The 13714-nt window shown below is 45.6% G+C and overlaps 1 protein-coding gene across 1 annotated transcript; it reads right to left on the bottom strand.

Annotated features, from left to right (window-relative positions):
- Positions 1 to 6: 6 nt before the first annotated feature.
- LOC116218774 (tubulin polyglutamylase TTLL11-like) lies at positions 7 to 12185 on the bottom strand (the record flags this gene model as incomplete). Its single annotated transcript, XM_031561529.1, has 5 exons — positions 12011 to 12185; positions 11683 to 11975; positions 6669 to 6768; positions 3855 to 3988; positions 7 to 597 (listed from the first exon to the last, which is right to left on the bottom strand). Coding segments are annotated over exons 1-5 (1293 nt in total), but the record flags the coding sequence as incomplete, so codon positions are not given.
- Between the last annotated feature and the right edge of the window lie 1529 nt (positions 12186 to 13714).

The raw sequence follows: 13714 nt of genomic DNA, 5'->3' as shown, positions 1-13714 counted from the left end.
CTGAAAGCAGGTGGGCCCTGGCTTGCCCGGCGGGATGTCGGCCTGGTAGAAGACCTTGAGTTCAGGCACGAGGGCAATGACTGTCTTGATGACCAGTGCGATGATGTCAGACCAGACGCGCTTGACGTCCGCGCCCTTGGCGCCCAGTCGCCCGAGCACGCTGGTGAAAGTGCGCTTGCTGCCCGTGTTCCGACTGTCGGAGTGCACAAAGTTCCCACTCTGCACGTTTAGTGAGTAGTTGGTCAGGTGCATGAAGACCCGATGCATGTTCTTGGTGCTGGGCTCCTGGTAGGGTTCCGTGCAGAACCGGGAGAGGCCTTCCTTGGCCACGTAGATTTCAAGAGGGTCGAGGGAGCGCACCAGGACGTAGAGGCGCACGTCGAACTTCAGCTTGTCGATCAGTAGGGGGCGCTGGATGTACTCCTGCACCACGGCCTGGCGCACCGCTCCGGACCCGCCCATGGCCCCAGTGGACGTGGAGCGCAGGTCGGACGGTTCGCGGATCAGGTAGATGCCGTCGCCCTGAGAACCGCTGTCGGGTTTGACGATGAAGGTTGGTCGCGGTGAGGAAGAATCAATGTCCTTAGCCAGACGAATCTGAGATGGACAGAGAGATAAAGTGAGTAAGAGGAGGAGGAGAAGAAGAAGCCATATTGTGAGAAAGATGAGAGAAAGGAAGAGAAAGGGAAGACAGAGGGAAAATAAGATCAGAAAGAAAAGAACAGAAGAAAGGAGGAAAAGAATAATAAATTGTAATATATAACGTTATACATTATAAATATATATAAGATGGGTCAACGCCCAAATTAAACATCTAAATAATGAGAAACAAGGAAGGAGATATAGGAATAGGGAATATACAGTATATATATGATGACATACACTTCTTCCCATATATATATATATATATGTCTAATGAACACATTTAGGGCTATATGTATGTTGTATTTGGGTCTAGAGTTAGAGTGAGTCATGTTTAATGATGTCATTTCCTGTCTCAGGTGCACTGCAATAAGGATGCCTCACTCGTCCATGCTGTGAAGATCGAAACCCATCAACCTCCCCCTTGTTTCATTAGAAACATTTATTCAGCTCTGTAGGCCTCTCAGACAACACAAATAACAACTCCACTGATTCTCGACAACGGCCTCTCATATAATCACACACTGCAGGGAGCCAGCGAGAAACAGCTTTAATTTAAAAGTCTTTTTGTTTGACTGAGTCGCTGCAATCAGAGCAGGCACAATGTCACTGCGGAGGCCTGTGGATGTTCTAGCAAAGCCAGTCTTTCACTCTCACACAATTTACTAATGATCACAGTGATGATAGGCAATCATGACTGAAACGACAAAACACAACGGGATTCAGCAGCCTGAGAGGATAAAGGAGGAGAGAGAGCAAGAGAGATTGATAGAGAGAGAGGTTGTTCAAAGCAGAAAAAGAGAAGTTTGGGAAACACGTACACCTGCAAACACACGCAAACAGACACATGGAAGAAGACAGCGAGTGTGTGATGCATCTATACGCCTATCCTTAAACCATACGTCCTGTGCATCAGTCCCAGAGTCCACACAATCTCAGTTTCAGCATCATTAACAATATGCTTACATCATGCTAATCTCACACAATCTCATCATGCTAATCCCTTGGGGCTGGACGTGACTTCATGTGGCCCGACTTTAGTCTGGGGAGAGCCCATTTAATCTGTAGACTAAGAATGAGGTTAAACCTACAGCCTTCTCCTCTCAGGCCCACCCCTAACTTCCACATGTCCTTGTACTCTTAGTCAAAGATTCGCAACCCTCCATCGAGGCCCTGCATTCAGTGGGCATTTGCAGTGATAGGGAAAGCTAATATGCCAGAAATGCTGTAACCGTTCGCAAACAAGAGTAGTCTGGTGTGCGAGAGAGCTACGCCAGAGCACCACGCTAAATATACCCCAAAGCCCGCCCAAATTAACCCATACCCCAATGACGCAGAAGTCTCCCACTTCTGCGTCATTCCCAGAGTCTCAGTTCCACTGGTCAGGGCCAATTCCTTGCCACCTCAACACCACAGCATCACACTACTGCCCCCCACAGGACAACACTGACACTTCTAGAGCTTGGCTTAAAGCCCATCTCACAGCAGCTTCCAGAGCTCTTGTAACTTCTTTTATCGATAACAATATAATCAGTCGTTCCCGTCACAGCAGACTGAAATGAGGCTGTAGCGTGAAGCCAATTACATGACAACATCTACTATGTGTTTGTTTTAATCCACTTTTAATTAAAACATGAATGGCTTGACTTCATTAGCCCATCAACAGAAGAACTCAGAAGTTGAGAGAAGTTGCATTTAACGGAAACAAACATAATAAGGACAGGGCAACGCACAGTCTGAAAGGGCATGTTCGTGACGAACGGATAAAGGCAACACACAGTCTGAAAGGGCATGTTCGTGATGAACAGATAAAGGAAACACACCGGAATTTTGGCAGGTTGTGAATTTGCACCTGTGGGCGCGTGAGTGTGTCTTTCTTCAGTTTCAACATCACCAAGACGAAGTTCAAAAGAATCCTAGTGCCCTCTTGTGGTTGTGCCTTGACATTACAAAACACCTCCCCACATATCCACTTCCGTTCAACACCCTGGACCTATGTTAGCTCCCACCTTACCCCACTGAGATATCCAATAAATGTTGGGCCAGCTATCAATAGCCCTGTTTCTAGGGAGAAGCCTGACAGAGTAAATCCAGCCATTATCACACTTGTCCTTCACAATTAGCCACCTGCTAACGCCTAACCTGCTTAGCCTGCTCTCACAAGCACATCTCTGTCCCACTTAATTATTACCAGCACCACTTGACCGCTTTACAACACCGACCACAGGAGTCAGCAGTGTTTGTGTGTGTGTGTGTGTGTGTGTGTGTGTGTGTGTGTGTGTGTGTGTGTGTGAGAGTGACAGAGAGATTAGACGTATGAGCCTCTTCACAGCTCCACTAATTTCTTTGATGTGTGTGTGTGTGTGTGTGTGTGTGTGCCATATTAAGCTCTTCTCATTTGCAGTGTATTACTGATGACTGCATAATCCATGTAACTTTGGCTCATGATTTGTGTATTAATGTGTGAGTGAGAAAAAGAGAAAAAAGAGGAGAGACAACAGAAAGAGAGCGAGTAAGAGAGAGAGAGAGTGTGTGGAGAGAGAGAGAGGACAAGAACAGAAAGAATAAGAGAGAAGGAGAGGGACAGGGGAGAAGAAGAAAGAGAGAATAAGGAGAGAAGTGGCATTTCCACGCTCTCCCCAGCCCTGCAGTGTGTTCCAGGCTTCTGTAGGCTGGCTGGCACAGGGGATTACGGACAGGACGCCAGGCCTGTGGTGTGGACCAGGCTTCTGTAGGCCGGCTGGCACAGGGGATTATGGACAGCATAACAGGCAGGGGATGACTGGGAGTGAGCTGGCATTCGGGCCGAATGGTAAATAAGGGCTTTGGGCCGGCCCTGAGGCCCTGGGCTAAGCGTGTCCTCGTCTGCTCCTGTGGTGGCCCAGGATGACTGGTGTTACTGCCTCTCTGCCACCAACTAGAACACCTGATTAGATGGCTTTCTCTCAAAGATATTATTACTGAAGGCATCTTCTAAACATGCAGACAACCTGTCTGTGTCACGGCAGCATTCACAGAGCTGTCCAGTACAGTATATAACAGTAGTGTTAGGCGTTATAACGCCACATTACGGTGTTGGTGTTCTTACGCTCACATGTCACGCGTCACGTTTAGAAGACACCATATTATTCCACAGACAGCACTGATGTTATTCTCCAGAAATCAAATGATGAACTGACACAAACATCCACAGGCTTGTTGTTTGTTTCTACCTGTGTGGCAAAGATCTGGTACTCTTCCGGAAGGATCCATGAGCGCGGGTAGAAGTTGTACTCCTCCGGGAAGAGCTCCTGCATGGTGCGCACGGCACGGCTCAGGTTAATCTTCCGCAACATCTCCACCATCCCTGAACAAGCGGAGAAGAAGAGGAGGAGAGAGCAGGGGTGGTCAGCTAAACTCTCATATCTCACGTGTCACAATTGTTATCGCTTTCATCTAATTTCCTTCCTACTTTTGTCTGACTGTTTGGTTCTGTTTCTAGATTCATCTGCCGTATTGTTATTCTAGATTCATCTGCGGTAGTATTCTGGAGATTGATATGTAATGATTCTAGATCACCTGACTGTTCAGATCATATTATTAAACAGTCTGACTGAACGATGTGATCCATGACTAACACACAGAATGTCTGATCAATCCGTTACAACTAGTGTTGCACACACATGCTTTAACCACGGTGATTCCTTCCTCTTGCCATAAGTTTAGATGCTAACACTCAAGTTCACAGCAACTCAAGCAACTTAAAATTATCCCAGGAGCACCTCTACAGAAACAATACTCAGTATTCAGTATTCAAGAGGGGTTCTCCTCATTGTCTTCAAAGAAAGAAGACACTTGTAGATTCACTTAGGAACCCTGGTATGATACCTGAGACTTCAGTGGCTACCAGATTTATTAGCAATATGCACCTCTGAATGACCCTTTCACTCCTGAAGCAGAAAGCCATTGGTTCACTACAGACGTGCCTTGAACTGTCTATGTAACCTATAAAGAACCTTTTGGTTACCATCTAAGTGAGGGATCTGTAAGGATCTTTTTCACACTAGGAGAGCGTGTAGCTCACAGCTTTTGAGGTTCAACCATCATGGGATCAATGGAGGCAATAATCAGGCCAATCCAGAAAGAGGCTTTAGTAAGTGAGGCCTCAAAGTGCAGTTTCAGCTGACTCACTCTGACACGAAAGGATTTAGTGGCGCTAACTGCGCTAATGATGCTAACAACGCCTTAGTAAAATGGTTCCACTCTATACATGTTCCCCCGCTAAGTAAGTGGATCTCCTCCCAGTGAGTGCACTGTTGACACACACACCAACAACGCCTCTATTTGAGCCAATACATAATTTATCCGCAGACAGTTTGATAGCTCATTGTGTCACATAAAAGACATGACTAACAGAAGACAGTGCAAGGCTAATACTGAGGGATGGGGGTAGAGAGGACCTTGTGTTTAAGTGTTTGCTCGTTTGGGGGATAGGTTTACCTAAATGCACTTAAAAGTGGTGGAATAAATGCAAACCATATGGATGATAAATGCCAACAGTGATCTAATTGCCAATGCAAGTACACAATAGTAGCTGTAGGCCTTAAGGCCTACAAGGTGAAATAGAGTGGTGCAATTAGAGGCACAGGTTGAGACACTGCCTGGCTCAAGAGGGCTACAAACACAGCTGTAATATATGACACACAGCTCTTAAACAGTTAGTGTACTATATGCCACACAGCTCTTAGAACAGTTACTGTAATATATGGCACACTGCTCTTAAACAGTTAGGTACTGTAATATATGACACACAGCTCTTAGAACAGTTGCTGTAATATATGACACTGACACAAATGACACAAATGGTCTTATCAGCTTATTACACTGCTGTAGAAGCTGGTGTTTAACTGGTGTTAGCCAGTTAGCCACATGCTGTGCTATCAAAGTTTGCTGATGTGCTAATGGCCCTAAGACCAAACCCAGCTCTTTATGCATAGGGTGGCATGAGTTGCACGCAAAGCTTCATTAAGGCCACAGGTCGGTTAGTTGGAATAACCTTAGCCCTTGCCATAATCCTAACTCCAATTATTTCAGCAACTGGGCGAGAGCTAAATTTAACCGCTTATACAAACCCCTTCACCCCTATCTCTCTCTATCTCTTTGCACTCACTCTCTGTCACTCTTAGCATGTGAGAGAGTTCAGAGAGGGTGGCCTTGTGGAGCCCTCTTGCCTGAGGTTGGTTTTGTGTGCCCTTCTAATCTGCTGGAGTTTCTCCGTCATGACAAGAGTGGGCTGACCCTGCTGACCTCAGTACAGTACCAGTAGAGAATAATCATAAGTGGAGGATAAGTAGAGAACCAGTATAGAATAAGCATAAGGCCAGTGGAGGACTAGCACTAGACCATTGGAGGACCAGTACAGGACTAATATTAGACCAGTATAACATTAGCACAAAATCATTGGAGGACCAGAATTAGATCAGCCTTGGAGCCATATAAGACCAAGGCCAGTATCAGATAGCCAAGGCCAGTATGTGATAAATAAGGCCAGTATGGGATAAATAAGGCCAGTATGGGATAGCCAAGGCCAGTATGGGATAGCCAAGACCAGTGTGGGATAACCAAGGCCAGTATGGGATAGACAAGGCCAGTATGGGATAGCCAAGGCCGGTATGGGATAAATAAGGCCAGTATGGGACCAGAAGCACAACGCAAATGTAGGTCCAGGCCTGTAAGGCAAGACCAGTGTAAGACCAGCTACGAAACTGCACAGGCATAATGCTAGACCAGTTTTACACCACTATAGGACCAGTGATGGACTAGCATAGAACCAGGCCATGGAACTTAACCTTCGATCTTTTATCTCTGTAGTGTTGGCACTTAATACGGCTGTGTCAGTTGGGTTGCATGAGGTCCAGTGTGATCAACATCAACAAAACAGTATGATCAGTACATCAACACAGCAGAGTTCAGAGTTCAATCAACACAGAGTCCTGGAAGCAGTGCTGGAGCATCATTCCGCCAGGAGACAGGGAAGTAGGTCGCACCTGGGAACTTGTTGACCTGTCCAGAGACGATGTTCTCGTTGTCATGGAAGGAGACGCCATGCCAGTAGATGTCACAAGCAGCACGTCGACCTGTGGGAAACTGGACAGAGAGAAATGTGTAGGCCTGTTAAAACACTTTGCCTAACCCCAACATCATTTGCCTAAGTGTACAGAACTATGACAAGGTCAGTTAGTCATCTTAATGTGATGTCACTCAGACTACCTCAGACTTTCTCAATAAGCCCATACATCTTTTCTCTAGGCACTGTCAGCAAAGCCTAGATAATGCTACAGACCATTGATCACATCGTTAGGGGTTCTGGGTGAGAAGTGACAATTTGTGACAATTTGTTTTGCTACATTACAGTGTTACTGTGATTTCATCCAGAGGGCAAAGGTCATGATGTTAGATCGTTAAGAGGACAGGAAATCCCGGACACAGCTCAAGCAGTGTGTGTGTGTGTGTGTGTGTGTGTGTGTATGTGTGTCTGTGTGTGTTAGGCCCTACATCGGGCCCAGAAAGTAACTTTCTCATTCAACATTTACTTATTTCATGGCAAATTGTTTGAAGTCTCCTAATATTTGAAACCCTTAATAATGGATTCTTACATCTTGGTTAATTAACATTCATTAGCACAAAAGTACTCATTATTTATGCTCTTTCATTAGGGATGGTGTCACTTCCAATCGTGTTGCCAATACAAAGGGAGGCGATAGGGCTAGGGTTGAAGCTAGATCATGTTTTCTTGTTTCACTATAGCTAACAGGTGGGTTGTGGGTGGATCAGTCCAGTGCAAAAGTGCTGGGTGAGTAGAATGCAGTGCAACAGAAGTTGGCATTAAGAAAATAAGGAAGTAATACAATGTAAGGAATAAATCACTGCTGGTCCAAATAATCTTATAATAATAAGCAGATGTCAACACAGTCAAAGTGTAGTGTTAGAGGGAACTACACACTGGTCACTGAAAAGGTCGCCACAAGCAAACATGGCTACCAAGGGAAGAAAGGATATGCTCCCTTTGCACACAACAAGTAGAAACAGAATAACATTTCCAAACTAATTCCAAATGACATGACTCCATCAAACCACATACAATTTGTATATTAGCAGAACAGAGGGAGCTAACAGCAACAGGAGGATGTGTCACAGCCTGCCACAATCAAGGGACAGCCACCAGACACATGAAAGAAAGAAAGAAAACAAGAAAGGGAGCGAGAGGGAGAGAGAGAGAAAGAGAAGTAATACAGATGGATGAGCTGATTAGGGCCTCCCGTGGGGACTTCCGATCTCCGCATGTGTGTGCCAGCCAAAACATGCCCCACAAACAAGTTCTAGATGCGGGGGAGAGAAGAGAGAGAGCGAGAGAGAGAGAGAGAGAGAGAGCAGAGAGAGAAAGAGAGATGGAATGTGTGCATGTGTACATAAGACAAAGTGAGAGAGATGAGAATGTGTGTGTGTGTGCCAAATGAATAACTGTATTATAACTGTTGCTATGATCATCTTCACAGCAAACCCTCCACTACCAACTCCAGACCAGTGAAGTGGATCGGATTTGGAGATAAAGAGATCTTCACACCACCCCTCATACCACGGCCGTTACACGTAACAACTCAGTTCTCTAAGCTTAGGAGAGTCAAAGGGCTTCATACAGTTCTATTGAATTGTTGTGTCCTCTGCCTCTGCTTCTGTCTCTTTCTCCTTTAGGTGAATTGCTCTCTCACTCTCTCTCTCTCTCTCTCTCTCTCTCTCTCTCTCTCTCTCTCTCTCTCTCTGACATACACACACACAAACACCCACAAACACACAACTATGGTCTTTTGTTGATACAGTTCTGCCGAGTGAAGTTAAAGTACCTTCTGGCTCCAGTGCGGCTCATTATAGAGGACATTTTACATGCCTGAAAACACAAATCTCTCTACATCACTGCACACACTCATACACGCACGCACACACACACACACACACACACACACACACAGCTGCTCCAGTTGCATGAGTGACTCAACAAAACACGCTCTCCTTGTGGCAACGTTGCCATGGTCACGTTGAGAAAGAGAGTGTGTGTGTGTGTGTGTGAGGGAGAGAGAGAGAGACATGTTGCTGCTTTCGCCCATCGCTGCTGACAGTGCCTAATTGGCATGACTGGGCATGGCTTGGTTGGGTTTAGTAGGCCACCGCACCGTACCGTAGCTCAGGGCAGCACGTTGGCATGGAGCATGCTGGAAATATCTAACGGGAGGGCCACTCCCTGCGGAGCAGGAGCAGCAATGGCATATCAGGAGGCACCCTGCACCACAGGGGGCACTTCCTCTAGTGTGTGTGTGTGTGTCCCTTTCTAAAACAGGGTACAGATTAGCATGCCAGGATAGTCTTATCCTGACAGTCCTGGCTATGTGAAATGTGTTTGTGTTTGTGTGGGAGAGAGAGTGTTTATTGTGTGTGTGTGTGTGTGTGTGTGTGTGTGTGTGTGTGTGTGTGTGTGTGTGTGTGTGTGTGTTTTAGAGGTAGTGGAGGCAATACCTAGTCTGAACTCTTCAGGAGTATCTAGATAGCTCTGTCCAGGATTCTGTTAAAAGTTCCTCTTCAGGGAAAAGATGAAAATGTGCGTTGTTGTTAGTAAGATGTTGTATAAGAAACGTGTCAAACTGGCTGCAAAAAGACGACAGTAAGATGGCAGCTGGTGCGTTTCAGTGGGAGCTGCAGTGCATCATTATCTAATCTTCTTTAGGATGGATAAATTATACATGCACTAAACCAGCTTCTCAACATCTCATAGCTCTCAACTGACACGGGAATGAAGGAGGAAGCAGACAGAAGGAAGGAAGAGGGGAGAACGTGAGAGATTGAGAAAGGAAAGAGATGGAGAGAGAGGAGGAGGGGGGATGAAATGCACACTGAAATGACATAGGTCTTACAGAGCTGCATTAAAACACACTCACACACACTCCACTCACACACCTCCAGTTTCACACAGGCACACAGGAAGCTGCAATCCCAATCTACCCCCACCGCGTGCAAAGAGACCATGAGTATGCTGGATTATCCCAGATTAAGGGTAATCATTTCCCACACTTAAGGCCATGGCCATATGCTGAAAGTCAACAGCCAGTCGGCTCCAGTGTGGAGGGAAAACTGCTGTGCCATCGGAAATGGTCTGATGGGAACACACACACACACACACACACACACACACACACACACACACTGACACAATGAGGTACTGCAAATCACAAAACCAGAACAAAACAACCCCGCTTACACAGAGACACAGAGGGAGGGGGGGGGGGAGTAAAGAGGCACTGCAGCATATAGAACAGTACATACACACGTACACACATACACATACACACACACACACACACACACACACACACACACACACACACACACGCGCAAGTACATACACACCAGACCAGACTCTTTCCATCACCTGCCTTAGTATTACACATCTACAGGTTGCGTTAGATGCACATACAGGTGTGAGGAGAGCAACATCACCTGTGCAGACAGGAGTGAGGAGAGCAACATCACCTGTACAGACAGGGAAATGCACTAACACTGTCTGTATTTATTTCCTGAAGTATCATTAAGCTTCCTGAATACATGTTTAGGGGAAACACTCATTAGACACTCGTTGAGTTATATAAGGGAAGCTACAAAAACGCTTTGTGTGTAAACAGGATTTCGTCAAAGCTGAAAAAGGCTAAACTTTAATTGCTTAAAAATGTGGAGAGATTGGTTGGTCTCTGAAGCCTTTCTGAAGGGACACAAATAACAAAGTTGAGGAGTTCTAAACTCCATTTACCCACAGCCCCGGAGGCAGCCAACACTAGACCGGCTTGGACCAAATCTCTCTGTCCGACTTTATATGAGGATATGGCCAGAGTTGGGACGGCTTTGTTTCTGACTTTCCTCTTCTTTAAGTGTCCGATAGTCATCAACTACCACCAAGCTCCTAATGACAGATGCCAAAGTGTGTTTACATTCAAGCTATTTATTATTCCATATATGCATCTTCTCCAGGACAGTTTTTTTAAACAGGCTGAATAAGAGCACCAGTCTTAAGAGGAGAAGCCCCTGGCAAGAGGAGTATTTGGGATTAAATGGAAGAGGAAGACAGACAGTACTGTTGATCTAACTTGTTATCCAGTCCAGATTAAAATGCAACCAAAGTCTAGAATGATGAATTTGACACAGACACAACTGGAAATGAGGAAGAGGAACAGGCACCTGGCGATGCGTGTCTGGCTGCATAGCTTATTGACAAGGGATCGGTTTCAAACTCAGTTTACAGTGTGCTCACGACGAATATTGAAACGTAAGCGCTTCGGCGCACGGGGTTTACGTTACAATTGGCGACAGGGCCTGCTCGCAGTGGAGAGCATCTATCAGTGGGGCAATAGTTTAACGTAGCCTGTCCGCATGCATAATTTAGAGTGATAACGTGCTGCCAGTGGATATGAATTGCATTAGAGTTCCAAGGCGAACAGGTGGCTCCCTGGGTTCTATTGACACACTCGTTAATGTATTAAGCAAGCCCGTGTTACAGTAGCGGCTAGCTGACTCAATGTGCCCGGGAGCGCACGGTGAAAAGCGGTGGTGGATTTCCATGACACGTCATGTAGTCAATTCAAATTCCCTGGAAGAATTAGGCTTAATTTTTAAAAACAACGTGTCGTAATTAATGTTGATTAACAAATGATGGCCCCAACCAGTGAGGATGCCGTGATTTCATCCTAGGCTTGACTCATATTTACATCCCTATACTTACATCACATCCTCCCTGAATCTAATTCAGAAATAAGCCCAATGTTGCCAGTTCTGTTTAACAGTCATTGAATCTGTAGGCCAAGCGTTTCTTCATTTTAGAAAGCATTATTAGGCTAGGCTACATAGTATCATGTGTGGGCATACAAGTGCCTCACACGCCATGCTGACCAGAAATAAATTCACGGAAGCGGCATCAAAACTATATGTATATGTGACTGTTTGACCATCGCTATTTGAGCGTACCTCCTTCCACTTGAGCTGCCGGATGCTGAGTTTGAGCGCCTCAAGAGATGTCTTGGCCTTGGACGTGTCCACGGTGACTGGTCTCCTCTTTTTGACAAGTGTGTTGGCATCCTCTTTGCTGTGTGCACTTTTGATATCTTTATGTGGCTGGCTGGTCACCACGTTTCCGTTCGCCTCCGCTTTCTCCTGTAAAACCTTTCCGGTACCTTTAACCTGGAGCGACGGCGCATTGTCCAGGTGGCTCGAAACGGGCGCGTCTTGTTTAGTGTTAGGGCTCTTGTCATAGTTCCGAGCTTAGTCCGACTTTTGCTCCTGTTCCTGGCCGTGCCGGGATTCTTTGAGGCATCCCTCCGGACTTCAAGGGCAACGGGAAGAGGGGAAAGGGATGCCGGCGGCGTTTCGTTGGGCACCTGCTCCTCCCCAGCTGTCTCTGCCTCCTCCACCTCGCCCGTAGACTTCAGTTGTTCAAGCTGAACTTTTACCTTCACATAATGATCACTCATTATGTGCATCAAAAATAGCAAGTTTGTAAACAGAGTCCGGTTTTGTGATTATGCAAAAAAGTATTTGCTTTGATAATTCACGGGCTAGCAACATATGATAAGAAGTTTACCTCAAAATCTGCTAAAACTAGCCACTGTTTGGATCCGTACAAGGAAACAAACACCCTTCAGCTGACACGACTCGGAAGGTGCAAGAAACGGAAAATTGCATAGCAAGCCATTCAGCTAGGTTATTAACCAAGACTGCCGAGAGATTTAGCTACGGCAAACTAAGGTTAATGAAACCGCAAGAGACTGTAAAAGACTTCCATCGAATAGTGTAATATAGGTTTGCATTTTCCAAGGCAATAAGTTAACTGACGACCCTCAAAATGCCTTTAACGATTCTGTCCAGTGTAAGATAGCAAAGCTGTCGTGCAGCATCTAGTTGCCCCTAACCCTACAGATGGATAGGAAGAAACCGCTAACGCCCATTATATTAAGACTGTAAATGCAGATAGGCTGCTGATATACCAAGGTAGCTAGCATGTCGCAAAGGATTCATCAGGTACACTGGACCTGTCTCTGAACTTTTGTGGTGAGGTTGAATTATTATCCCATGTTGACACTTGCAAAAAAAGCCTTAAGTTAGACCACAAACTAACCATTTATAGATGCCATCTGACAAGCTAGTGAACTGTCAAACTGGATTAGCTTGCTGGCTAACTGTAACTGGCTAACTAAAGCAAATATTTTCCCTAAACGATTTAACGCTAACATAAGCGGCAAGCTTAACTTGATAAGCTATCGATGTTTTAGGAAACTGGAGCAATGATTTCTAGCTACCGCAGCCATAGCATTTACGACAAACGTTACCTAGAAAGGGGGCGAGCCAGAGGAACAGATGACAGCATCGGGAGAGCTGTCAGAGAACAGATGTGCCAAGTGCCACAGCCCGGTCAGGCGCCCGGAAGACTGCTATTTCTGTAGCCGCAGCGCTTAAAATGCTGCCCTAATGTTTGGTCCTGGTCCTTGGCTTGGTCCCGTTGACAACGCAATTGACGGAAGCCTTTAAGGTACAAGACAGTTAGCGTACTGCGTCTGCCACATGCGATTACCGTGGGGGGGGGGAAAGCGATTTGGAAAATGAAGAGTTGCATCTAGCCAACTGTAAAAGCTACCGTTGAAAGAGAACATGTCAATGTGCATACACGTTTTTATGCAAAAACCATAAACTATGAAATATACACAATTTATTTGTATTTATGTATACTGGTGCGGTTGTTGGATAATACACGTCAGGTCAGCCTGACAAAGAACGGGGTCTATTAGACTAGAAAAACGTTTGAAACTTTTATACTAATAATTTGATGTTTATGATTGTCTAACCTTATCATAGCCATCATTATTCGCCTGCTAACCTTGAACAAGACACTATACAGCGGGTCAGGGTAAATTGCACTTTGGGTCAGGGGATTCAGCTGGTTTTACAGAGTCAGATTGTCTTTTTAGCCAGCAGATGGTGCTCTTGTGCAAGGTTAAAATGCGTT

The sequence above is a fragment of the Clupea harengus genome, chromosome 23 (genome assembly GCF_900700415.2).
Source record: "Clupea harengus chromosome 23, Ch_v2.0.2, whole genome shotgun sequence".
Taxonomy (NCBI): domain Eukaryota; kingdom Metazoa; phylum Chordata; class Actinopteri; order Clupeiformes; family Clupeidae; genus Clupea; species Clupea harengus.
Note: the sequence above shows the minus strand (reverse complement) of the source record. Positions and strands in the feature narration are given on the sequence as shown.